Genomic DNA, 13,401 nt, shown 5'->3' with positions numbered 1-13,401 from the left:
GCATGCCGGGCACACATGGAGAAACACAACTTACCAACAGAACTGGTCTCAGATCTCATACAATTTGTGCTCACCCACAACTATTTTTCATTTGGAGAGGATCTGTACCTACAGTGTATGGGAACATCAATGGGTTCAAGGTGTGCACCACAGTATGCCAATCTTTTTATGGCTGAACTGGTGCTTACTTATCCACACGCACCACAAAACCCATGATCTATCTCCGTTATATTGATGATATTCTGATCATCTGGACTGCAGGTGAGGAGGCCCTAATTCAATTCCATGAGGGCTACAACAACTTTCACCCCACCATCAATCTGAAACTAAGCTATTCAGACAAGGAGATACACTTTCTGGATACCACCATACAGATTAAAGACAGCCACTTAACCACATCCATATTCCATAAACCTACAGACAGAACGGCCTACCTGAAAAATAACAGCTTCCACCCCAAACATACCAGACAATCTATCATATACAGCCAGGCCATACTCTACAACCGTATATGTTCAGACAAGAAAGATCTGGAAAAACACCTCCTGGAGCTCAGGTCTGAATTTCTCCAGTTGGGCTACAGACCAAAAGTGACTGATAACCAAATAGGTAAAGCAGCAGCCATCACCAGAGTGCCCCTAGTAGTCACTTACAGCCCACAACTGGAGATCCTACGTCACATTGCCAAGGAACTCCAACCGATTCTACATAAAGACACAAGATTAAAAGAAATATTTCCAGCCCCTCCTCTCCTGTCCTTCCGGCAACCACCAAACCTGAAACAACTGGTTGTCCGGAGTGCCCTGAGACCCCCATCAGAAAATGGTACCTCACCCTGCCTGCAAAGCAGGTGTAAAACGTGCCAGCACATCCGCACAGGTGACCAGGTACCTGTACCTCAATCACAGCAGGTACTTCAGATCAAGGGGACCTTTTCCTGCAGGTCCTCTAATGTGGTCTACCTTATTATGTGTCAGCAGTGTCCAACCACAGGCCTTTATGTTGGAGAAACAGGTCAGAGACTCCATCAACGTATGAACTCGCACAGAGCTGATATTAAAAATGAAAGGAAAGATCTGCCAGTAGCTGCACATTTCTCCAGAGAGGACCACACTATGGAAGATTTGCAGATTACTATTTTAATGGGACATTTTAAGACACAGAGGGAAAGGAAAGAATGGGAGTATAAATTAATGAGGAGATTCAACACCTTGCAAAGTGGTCTTAACATTCATGCCAGCTTCATGACCCCCTACCACTGACCTGGAGGCCACAAGCAGATAAGAGCCAGGCTCATGTGTCTCGCCTCACAGGTTTTTAATGTTTTTATTGCCATCCTGTTGTAAATAAGATGACTCTGTATTTATCAATCTGTTGTTTTAGAGGGGTTTTTTTTAATATCCTTTGATGATCACTGTTATACAGTGTGTATAAAATGCTGTGAATTTTCTGTTTCATGCATAACATCATGTCTGATGAAGAGAACTAGTATTCCCGAAAGCTCACCATCAAATATACTTTGTTAGCCTCAAAAGGGTATCGCCTGATTTCTTCACTCTTCTGCTCTCCATGGCTAACACGGTACAAATCTACACTGTGTCACTATAAGTGGTTATAGCTTTGGAACGCTATGAGATATCCAGATTGTTTTCTCGTGACACATTGTACTTCAAATTTGTTTAAAAATGTGGATGATATCTTTTGTGTTTAGTTATGAAAAAAATGAAATTTGGCAAAAATTTTGAAAAATTCTTTATTTTCAAAGTTCTAAATTCTCTACCTTTGATGCAGATAGTCCTAGCACCCAAATAAATTCATAACTTACATTTCCCAAATGTCTGCTTTATGTTGGCATGGTTTTTTAAGATTCCACATATTTTACTAGAATGTTATAAGGCTCAGAATTTAGGTACCATTTTTCACATTTTTTGTAAAATCACCAAAACCGGTATTTAGATGGACCTGCTCAACTTCCAATTGACTATGAGAGACCTAAATAATTACCCCATTATGGAAACTACACCCCTCAACATATGAAAAACCACTTTTAAGAAGTTTGTTAACCCTTTAGGTGTTTTATAGGGGTCAAAACAAAATGGAGGTGTAGTCTACAAATTGTAATATTTTTTCACAATACGCTCATTTCGGGTGGATAATTAAACATTTGCAATGGATTAAATGAAAAAAAGGCTCCACAAAGTTTGATACCCAATTTTTCCCAAGTACACCGATACCCTATATGTGGTGGTAACCTGCATTGTCAAATTGTACAGGCTATAATTTTTTTTCTTTTTTTAATGTGGACCTATAGGGGCTTATTTTTTGCCACATGAGATGCACTTTTCTGGTATGTAATTTTGGGGCATCTATAACTAATTGGTGAGATTTTATTAACTCTTTGTTGGTGGAGGAAATGAAAATCTTCAATTTTTAGGAAGATTTTTTGGTGTTTCTTTTTTTGGCTGTTTACCATACCATAAAAATAGTATATTATTTTTATTTTTTGGGTCGCCACGATTTACAAAAAGACCTCATTTATATAGATTTTTTTATTTTTTCCCATATTTACTGAATAAAAAGTAATTTGGCGAAAATGTTGTAATTTTAGCATCACCATCTTTCATATCCATAACTTTTGATTTTTTCGCCTCACAAAACCTGGTTAAGGGCTTAAGATGGATTGTTCTTTTAGAGTGCATAACATTTATTAAATCACTTTTTAGAGCATTTTTTATAGGGTATTAATTAAAAATTATCTTTTTTGGGGGAGATTTTTTACGGTATTCACTTTGAGGATCTAATAATGATTCTGTTTTATTATGCAGTTTGTTACGGACGCAGCAATACCAAATATGTGGGGGGTTTGTGTATTTTATTCAATTTTACTAAATAAAAACTAATTTGGAGAAAATCTTGTAGAAGAGTTGTTCTTTTTAGTGGGCTAATTTTAGAGCACGGAACATTTTTTTATCACTTTTCAGAGCATTTGTTTTTAAAGGTATTAATTAATGAACTTTTTTCAGAAAGTTTTTGCGTTTTTTTTCTCCGGCATTTACCTTGCGGTTCCAGTAACGATTCTGTTTGATTATACAGATTGTTACAGACGCGGCAATACCAAATATGTGGGTTTTTTTGTGTTTTTGTGTTTTTTATTCTTTATTAAGTGTTTTTATGGGAAAGTGACATTTTAAGGGCTTTATATTTTTAGGTACCTTTTCAGACTATAAGGAGCACCGGATTATAAGGCGCACCATCAATAAATGGCTGCTACAACGTCTAGGTTCATATATAAGGCGCATCAGATTATAAGGCGCACATGATTATAAGGATGAATGACCAGCTGTTGTCTGTAAATGCGGTACATATATAAGGCGCACTGGACTATAAGGCGTACCTTTGATTTCTGAGAAAATCTAAGGATTAGATAGTCCGAAAAATACAGTATTTATTTTTTATTTATTGTAATGTGTAAACTTTAGTGTTTTAAATTTTTTTTACTTTTCCATACTTGAACTTGAACCAGCAATGCTCTGATCGCTGGTTCAAGTCCAATACTAATTCATTGTAGAGCAGTGTAAACTGTCTGCGAAGCCGTTGGCAGAAGCAGGACGTTAAAGCATGTCCCAGAGCGGGAAGTATCTACCCGCAGGGACGTACTATAACGCCCTGGTGCGCCTAGGGGCTAAAGGGTTTTTCCTATACTATATCCTATTCCAGTGCCCAATTTAAGCATTGCTTGTGTCATCTCTTGGCCCAGCAGCCAAGTGATCACTGGAAGTTGGGAATATCAGTTAAAGAAGACCCCTCATTAAAAAAAAAACGCACTAGTAGCTGCTTACTAATGTAAGCAGCTCCTATTGTTACCCCATTTTTAGCAGTGGCAAACTGATAGCTTTATCGGAACCCTCGAATGCCGGACCGCTGTAAGCTCTTCATGAGGGGGCGGTCCGAGGCGCTGCTTCTTCCTCAGACCGCCCTCCCCTCCCACACCATAGGCCGCGGTGACTGCCGGGCTTCATGTGGCAGTCACTGTCTCCTAGTTCCACCCTCTCATGAATATGCTGGACCGCTGTAACCTTGGTCCGGCGTTCCTATTGTACGACACTGCAGTGTCTGCTAGCTTTATCAAAGGCTTCCAATAAAGCTAGCAGTTTATCACTGCTAAAAATGAGGTAGCGCTAGGAGCTGCTAACTTTAGTGCATTTATTTGAGTAACAGGTCCTCTTTAAGAAATGACAAGAGCTGTTCCTCCCAACCCCTCTTAACCAATCTAAGGAGAATGTATTGGAAGTGTCTGAGAGCAAAACTGTTCTAGCTGCTTATGGCAACCAATCAGAGCTTAGCTTTCATTTTTTTCACCGCAATTTGTGACAAAATTGCAACATTTTTATACATCTGAATTTTAAAGCTATATCAGGTGCAACATTGAAAAGGTAATATAAACTGCATACAAATTTTGCATTGGGGTCCATTGGTAAAGGGTGCTGTTTCTGGGAAAAGAGAACCTTTTTGTGACGTTCTTATTACATGATTTCATGAAATACCTTCTGATGGAAAGTATGTAGTGACATAAAGACATGACGTGAGCTTTGTATAAAAGAACAAAGTGCAATAAGCTTGTGACACATCATATGTGTGCCTTCATGGTGTTGTATATTTCCTTTGAAACATAAGCCTATAGTAAAAGTAAAAGCAGATTACATGACAATCCTGAAAAGCAGAAGAAATAACAGGTTGGTGTTTTACATATAATACAGGTGAAACCTGAGGTGATAGCGGAGGTGTAATGTGGGTGGATTGCTGCTTTCTAAAGTTTTGCGTAAAAATAAATAAACGAAGACTAAGATGGAAAATATGTTAATCTTATATGATAGAAACTGCGATAGAAACTGTGACGTCATAATGTTTTAAATGGAAAATTGCATATTTGTAAGTCTAATGAGGGGTTTGTGCATTATCCCTGCCAACATAAAAGGGGGTAGTTGCGTATAGGGCCTTCTACCTATCAGAATCCGTATGGTGAGTCTGCACAACTCACCCAAGGGATAAAGCAGGGAGATCTCAGGTAATCTGCAGCTGTAGACTCTGCCTGGAAAGGCAATAATTAAATGGGTGTAGAATGTTATCCAATTATGTGGTTGTATTGTAAACTGGAGTGTGATTGGAGAGGTGCTACCACCTGACCAGGGGGAGAATAAAACCCCTGTGCACATGGTCTAGACCTCATGGTCTATCCACAGAGCAGAGAGTTTTCTTTGCCTGTCAGCAGTCCAGACCCCATGGTCTGAGTGAAGAGAGAGACAGTGTGTAGCACACCTTTAGTGCTGCCACAGAACCCAATCCCAGGAACTGAGTCAGGAGACTCAGTTTGGAAACAGCTCCATCTCAATTATCCCAGCCTGCATCTACTACCAGGCTGGTGCATTATTCCTGAGGACCACTCTCCACGACCACTCCAATACCAGACTCTGAATCGTCTGTTTGACCGTTCTGGCCTGTTGCCTGCTACCTGTTGTTTAATAAAGAACCATAAATTGATTTGCACAACGGTACCTCCGTCTGATCCCTGGATATGGCTGTCTACCACCATGGGGTTCCCCATCCATTATCGAGGGACCTTTCTGACAGACATTAAGGGTTTTCCCCAGGGAGAATCCATACATCAGCCTCTCCCTCCATATTTCTTGTACACACCACCTGCTGGAGACCTGCCAGGCTCTTGGTCCCGGTCCCCATACCAAGCACCGTGACATCAGCTCACCCTAGGCCGCAATCTCCAGCCACTCCGGTATTCTGGGTCCCGGTTGCCTCCAGGCCCCAACAAAAGGATTTGTTTTGGACCCCTAGTAGTGAAATGTTCAGCACAATGGTAATACAATTTACAATAATATCAGGGTTAACTATGTAATTGACCTCCTGTAGACCTTTGCAGTATGGCCTTGCGCTGTGGTCCTGAGCATTGACACAGAACATGGACTGGTGAGAGAAATAGGGTGATTCTGGGGCTCAATGGCAAGACCAGGTGGTTGAGGAAACCTTATCAAACCTCCTGAAGCCTATTCCAGGATTGCCTGGCACCTCGTCCTTACCTTGACAGAAATTTGTGAGCCTCTCAAAAAGTAGCCACCCTCCTGGATCCATGATTTGGCTGGGAGGTACAGGTCCTCTGCTCCCTGACACGAAGGCAGTACCCTCCTGGAGGTCCAATCTGGGTCCTACCATCCACAGATATCCAGGAAGGTCACCTATCTCACAAATTTCTCTGAATGGGATCAGATTTCAGGTCCCAGAGCTGCCTGTGATTGACAGGTCCCTTTCAGTATCCTTCCTTAGGGAAAGCTGGGTGTGAGTTATAGCTTGTTTTATCTGCTGCTATGGATTCAGTAATGGACGACTGAAACAGTCAGTGCTGGTGGCAGTGTCCATTACTCCCTTTACATTCTGCCCAACCAATTTAGAGGGTTCTGGTTATTTCAGTCTTCTCTTGCTATCTAGTGCTATTGCTTTCTTTGCATTTTTTGTGTGTTTGACTTCAGCTACTTGTTACCAACAATTTTATCGCTATACGACTCCACTTGTCTATCTGTATCTGTTGTTTGTTTGTCAGTGTCGTGTATTTCCCGGTGTGAGCCCACTTTCCCTGGCCCAGGCTTGTTTTGTTTGTGGTTTGACACATTTCTGTGTACTAATGTGAACACTAGTCTATCACTATTTTCCTCTTACATGTCCTTTCCACCATCCAGCAGCTGCCAGACAAAGTCTTCGCTGTCACCTTGTAAGGTCTCTCAGGGACCGTTAGTTAGGTTCCAGATAGTGGATTTGCCCTTGTCAGGGTGGTTTTACCTGCTGTAGGCAGGGTCAAAGCCCACAGGAATATTGTAGGGTTAGTTCACCCCACTAGTTTGACCGCTAGTCCCAAGTCCGGTTATGGTTGGGCTGTTGCTGGAAAGATTCATTACACCACCCTTCTGACCTATGTCCTCCTACTCCCAGACTTGCAGAAAGGGAGCCCCCTGGTGGATGAACTCCCATTGTTGGCAAAAATTCTGCCGCAAATTGGGCAACGCGCTAGGCCATGCTGGAAATGGCTCCAGAAGGATGGATAGGGCTTCCATGACCTCTCAGTTCAGACCAATTCAATTTAAATCAAATAGTTGGAAAAAAAATAGGTGAATCACTGAAATCAACAGTTTTAGAAATTTAATCTTACACTCATATCTGTGTAAGATTAGTGGGGGTCTGACACTGTTCAGGGTGAGTAGAATGGATGAGAAAAAGAGTCTGATAATGTCAGAACTCTCTCCATGGGTTGCAGTGTTCTCATTCATGAACTAGGGTTGCACTGCTTGAGGCTATGATTTACAGACTGCTCTACATAGTTCATTCTTTTAGTTCAGCGTATGTTATGTGGAAAGTTGTGTGATTACATCTTGTTTTTGAGGTGTCAGGTGATGTTTAAGTGATAGACAGCCAATCCAATCAGCATCTGGGGTGGAGTTTGGGTACTCCATAAATATCTAATCCTCAGTTCATTCAGGACTGGTTATAGTAGTCTCCTGCAACTTGTAGTGCTATTGGCTTTGTATTCTGACCACTGCCTTGTTATCTGACTTATCTTTTGCCTAACAATTCTGTATCTTGCATCCATTTTGGATTTTACCTGGTTATTTTACCTGGGACAAGGGTCATGAGTTAGTTCATGGCATGCGCCTCTTTCTCTCTCTTTACAGATAAATGATATTTAGTACATTTTTATTACAGTGCAATGACAATTTAAAGGAAACCTACCACTTGTAGTGGCAGGTTTCTGATGGAAATACCGGGCACCAGCTCAGGGTGAGCTGGTGCCGGAGCTTATTTTCGTTAGTGTTTTAAACCGCGGTATCGCGGTTTAAAACACTTTTTAAACTTTATAGCCGGCGCAGGCAGGTACGCGGCTCTCATTCACTTCCTATGTAGCCGCGGGCATGGTAAGCGCCGAGCGCGTACCTGCCTGCGCCGGCTATAAAGTTTAAAAAGTGTTTTAAACCGCGATACCGCGGTTTAAAACACTAACGAAAATAAGCTCCGGCACCAGCTCACCCTGAGCTGGTGCCCGGTATTTCCATCAGAAACCTGCCACTACAAGTGGTAGGTTTCCTTTAATACATACTTGTATTATCAACAAATTTATTATGTGTTTTAAATACTTTCGTGCTTCATAAGCATATTTGGCTTATCCTGAAATGGATGTGGCTTAATCGGAATGACAATTGAAAAAAGAAAGGGGATAAATGGAACAATTGAAAAAAAATGTCATATAAAGATATCAACTAATTCTAGCAAAAAAAAAATCAATTAATTCACAGGAAAATGCCATGTTATATCTCCAAAGCAGCGCCACTTATGTTAATGGGCTTTCTATTAAGTCGATCTATAATATACTAATACTTACATACAAAGTGCGATAATGTGCACTATGTGCCATAGCAGACAGACAGCCGTTGCCCCTGTGCAGGAACCCTATATGGAGCCCATATCTTACAATAATGTACCAGCCTGATGTTTCTCCAAAAATGTATTACTATTTATTAGTAATGTTTAATGAATATGCAAAGAAGGATAAAGGAAAACTATGCCTCTCATGCTACCATTAACAAGGCAGCGACTTATAAGCAAAGATTTCAAAACAGATTGGTAGTGAAATAGTTTTCGTTTTTTCTTTTTATACTCTTGCACATAGCTTGTGGCTGTACATTCACGGTTGTGTGAATGAGGCCTTACTGTTAGTTATACAGTATTCTTGCACAGTATATAACATTATAGCATTATGTGGTAGTATTTTTACTGGTAGTGGTAGTAGTTTTATTTTTGTACCTAGGGGCAATATTACAACATTTATATTGTTACTCATAGAGGTCAGAATTGCAGTTATTGTATTCCTGTATATTGGAGAAGCATTATACTAGTTATATTGCTGTACATAGGGGGCAGTATCATAGTGGTTTCAGTCCTTTACATGGGAGAAGTATTATTAAAATTATATAATAATACGTAGGGGGAGTATTATGGTAGTTTATAGTATAAATATTCTTGTACAAGTGGGTCATTATATAAAAGTTCCCGTACCTAGGGTATTACAGCAGTTATATTCTTGTTCATAGAGGGCATGTATATGTTTGTTTATGAAGCAGTGTTATAATGGTTTCTTACATGTCCACATAAGGGCAGTATTATTTAGTATGGACAACAGTATTACAAAGAATAATATTGTTATATTCTTATGGAGTGGAAAATTGAGGAGACTGGACAGATTGATGTAAATAAAAAATTACTCTCATATAGAGGAAATATAGAGAGCCTAACCTCCAAGCACCAACAACTCCTAACTGCATTTTGCACCCAAAATGCCCATATTCAGTGGTTCAGACCCCAGTTTTACATTGGTAGAGAAGAGGGAGGGCCTCTACTTACTTGGACCTGTATGCTGGTTTAATTTCTTGTCTCCCACACTTGATTGGCTGGAATTACAGGAGTCGTAGTTGGACAATGTACTTGAAGGTGAACCGATGTCAAAGTGGGCTGGTTGTGTAGACATTGTGGTATTTGGAGATGACATTCCTGAATCTGGCTGCTTCAGCTCCATATCTGCCGATGGATCCCTCGATAACACACGGTGTTCCACACTCTACAGAAGGTAGAATATGAGTCAAATATGAGTCAAAATAGGGTATTTGCTCCAGAAGTCTTGCCTCACCTTAAAGGCAACCTGATTATGATCTAATAAACCGCTTAATGACCTAATAAATCAGATTGTAAAGTATCTTAACACCTTTCAGATCATATTTCTTTCATCTTCCAATGTGGTGGTATCATCTAGAATATCAACATTATAGGAAATGTACCATCAAAATCAAACATGATAAACCAGAGGAAATTACTCTTAGATCCAGGATGTTAGACTGTGAGATTATATCAGGCAGAGGGAAGCAGAATTGCTGAGGAAGCAGGGGGGAGCGGAGGACAGTGTAACAGCCTGTAAAGCTACAGTGTGGAGGGGCTCTGGCTCAGAAGAATAATTTTTAAAAGTTCATTTTAGAAGGAAGGAAGCCATGGATAACAAATATAAGAAAATTACCACAGTCACGGCTCCGGGATCTATGAGTAAGTGTCTCTGGTTTATCATGCTTAATTTCTTGATAGGCTTCCTTTAAAGTTAAAATTGGTTGTAAAAAGTCATGTTGGCTGAGAGGTTAGCACTGAAGTCAAATTCTGCTCCCCTCAGAACAGCCCCACTGCTGTAACTGATGGTCCTGCATTACTAACCAGCAGGCTCGGACTGGCCTGTCGGGATACTGGTCAAAACCCCGGTGGGCCTTTATCATAAGTCACCATCTCCTGCCTGTGTCTGCTAGCAGGAACATTCAACTGAGGCTGGAGGAGGGGGGCAGCAGGGGGGACTATGACGTCCTGCAGGAGGGAGAGACTCTCTGCTCTTCCCACAGCAGCGCTGGGGCAGTGAGTAAGACATTTCCTCCTCACTGCACTGAGCACATCAGCCCCTGAGTCACTGCAGGAGAACATGGCCCCTGATTCATTGCTGCTGCCTGACTGGAGGAGAAGACAGTGAGCTGTCACTAATTACAGACCAGAGGACGTGGGCCCCTTTGTTGTCACAGTGGGCCCCCTTCCTCCTGGTCATGCTGGAGTGTCCTCCCCCTGGCACAGCACAGGCTGCCCTCATGTGCAGGAGCTCAGGATGGATGAGGAGCTGCTGATGGCTTCCAGCACAAGAAAAAGGTACAAAATAAAAGGGCATCACATTTACACACACACAGTGCACCTCATGACATCCCTGCAATGTATACATACATATAGACTAACAGTGCACTCAAGAACTACAACTCCCAGCAGTTGAATGAGATGCTGAAAGTTGTAGTACTTTGATTGACTGTATTAAGTATTGATGTAGAATAAGGATTGATGTCACATGTAATGCGCGGACTTTGTTTAGAAATGGAATCAAAGCGCACAGGGGGGGGGGGGGGGGGAGATGCGTTTCTATGCAAACGCTTGCGATCACTAACCCGCACCCAGTGTCTTGTATTGTCCAAATGCAAGGGCTGGAGGAAGCGTTATGTGTGACCGCAGCCTCAGTATTACCAGCATACCCCGCGTTACATGTGACCGCAGCCTCAGTATTACCAGCATACCCCGTGTTACGTGTAACCGCAGCCTCAGTATTAACAGCATAACCCGCTCTTACCTGTGACCGCAGCCTCAGTATTACCAGCATACCCCACGTTACGTGTGAACGCAGCCTCGGTATTACCAGCATACCCCGCGTTACGTGTGACCGCAGCCTCGGTATTACCAGCATACCCTGTGTTACGTCTGTCCGCAGCCTCAGTATTAGCAGCATACCCCGCGTTACATGTGACCGCAGCCTCAGTATTAGCAGCATACCCCGCGTTACGTGTGACCGCAGCCTCAGTATTACCAGCATACCCCGCATTACGTGTGACCGCAGTCTTAGAATTACCAGCATACCCCACGTTACATGTGACCGCAGCCTCAGTATTACCAGCATACCCCGTGTTACATGTGACCGCAGCCTCAGTATTACCAGCATACCCCGCGTTATGTGTGACCACAGGCTCAGGCTACATAGGAGTCAATGGAACCTGGAGCCCCTCAGACTAATTTGCATAATTTTAAAGCCCTTTTTTTCTTAAAAAGAAGAGCAGATCCTGCCAGAGGGGGCACACACCAGTATGTCTGTATGTTTGGTTTACAATCCTTCATCCTGGTGATAGATGTTAAATACTGATCCAGGGAGTTAAACAGTCCGGCAAATAACAAGCCTCAGGCCCCATTCACACGTTGCAGTTCTTGATCTGTTTTAATTCCATTTAAAAACTCAACAGGGAGGGGCTCATTCCAGAACAAAAGTGTTTCAGTAGAAAGACATGTGTTCTGGCAAAGCCCCTGCCTTATGAGGTTTCCAATGCAGTTAAAACTCTTCAAAAAAACAAAAAGTGTGCATGGGGCCTGAGGCCTGTTTTCTGCAGGATTGTTGTACAGGTCCTCATTCACTTCTATGGGCTCATGCACATGGCTGTGAATATGTCTCAGCTGCAAAGGACAGAGCAGGTCCTAACCATGTTTGCTGTTCAGGCTATTATTTTGTACTTACATCCCGATGACAAGCAACCCTCAAACAAGCGTAGTGTGCAGGAAGCCTGAGGCTGCATTCACACATTACGTTTTTTTGTTGTTGCAGAAATGTAAAGTTTGTCTGCTGAATGGCAAAAAGACCTGCATTCAAATGGAAGAGGAACAGATCGTCTTTCCTAAGCTTTGAAAATGCAACAAAAAACGCAATATGTGAACATGGCCACAGGCTGCATTCACACCTTGCATTTGCAGCACGTTCAGAAACGCAATGAAAATATACATGGGGGTGACTTGCACGTATCCATGAAGCAGCTGGTCGGCCCCCAGAATTAATTTCACTGGTGGGCCCTTGGCACCCCAGTCCGACCCCGCTAACCAGCTCTCATGAAATGTAGTGCAGGGTGTCAATCACAGTAGAGAAGATATTCTGAAAAATTTGGAAGGTATTCGACAACAAGTTGTGTTTCAGATAAATTTCTGCTGACAGGTACCCTTTCCACAAATCCTCCATCAGGGAACATGAGGAGTTAACATAGTGCTGTTTCCTATGACCATCACTTGGCTGCATGAGATATTGGCCTAGGCTGGCCTGTCAAGTCATGCAATTCATGAACAACCTACTGGATTCTATATTCAATGTTGCTGTAATGAAAGTGAACCCTTGATACTAGGTTACCAATCAAGAAGCGATTGCAATACAAACCCACTTCAAGCCCTGACAAAGCTTTAATGCTTTATAGCAATGCATCCAAAATTTTATTATCTGTGCAAGAATATTAGCTGGTGCCAAAATTATGATGAGAGAGCACACAGTTAGAGCTGGAGAGAGTTATTCAGCCTGTAATTCTACCAGTTTATAGTCTGGCACAAGATATATACACATTTCACAGGTCCACACCGTACTTTTAGCTTCTGGACTGTTGGTTGTTCCTCTTTAAGTGAATTGTAAGTAATGCAAAACCTACAACCAATATATAGACGAATAGAAATTAAAAATAGGAGAAATAATAAAAAATAGGAATTAACCTAATTCCCGCCCAAGTTTTCTATTTTCTAAGTTCAAGATCACTGACCTATGTATGTCTACCACAGAAGAGCAAAAATCTGCTGCAAGAATTCTTCATTCTCTAACAATAATATACTGTACCCCAGATCCACTACCATGATCACTATATATTGATTGCTTATGAAAATACATAAATGATTGCAAATAGAAGTTAAAAAAATACCTACTTCGACCTAATA

General features: G+C 41.7%; 1 protein-coding gene across 3 annotated transcripts in view; it reads right to left on the bottom strand.

The window, feature by feature from the left end:
* The window catches only part of LOC140135144 (espin-like), a 163,774-nt gene that overhangs the window by 61,940 nt on the left and 88,433 nt on the right, over positions 1-13,401 (bottom strand). For all 3 annotated transcript variants that reach the window (XM_072156256.1, XM_072156257.1, XM_072156258.1), the window contains exon 6: positions 9,454-9,667. In XM_072156256.1, coding sequence (XP_072012357.1) covers positions 9,454-9,667 — 214 coding nt within the window. The remainder of the gene's footprint in view (positions 1-9,453; positions 9,668-13,401) is intronic.

The sequence above is a fragment of the Engystomops pustulosus genome, chromosome 6, assembly GCF_040894005.1.
Source record: "Engystomops pustulosus chromosome 6, aEngPut4.maternal, whole genome shotgun sequence".
Lineage (NCBI taxonomy): Eukaryota > Metazoa > Chordata > Amphibia > Anura > Leptodactylidae > Engystomops > Engystomops pustulosus.
The sequence above is the reverse complement of the archived record's forward strand: the minus strand, read 5'-3'. Positions and strand labels throughout refer to the sequence as shown.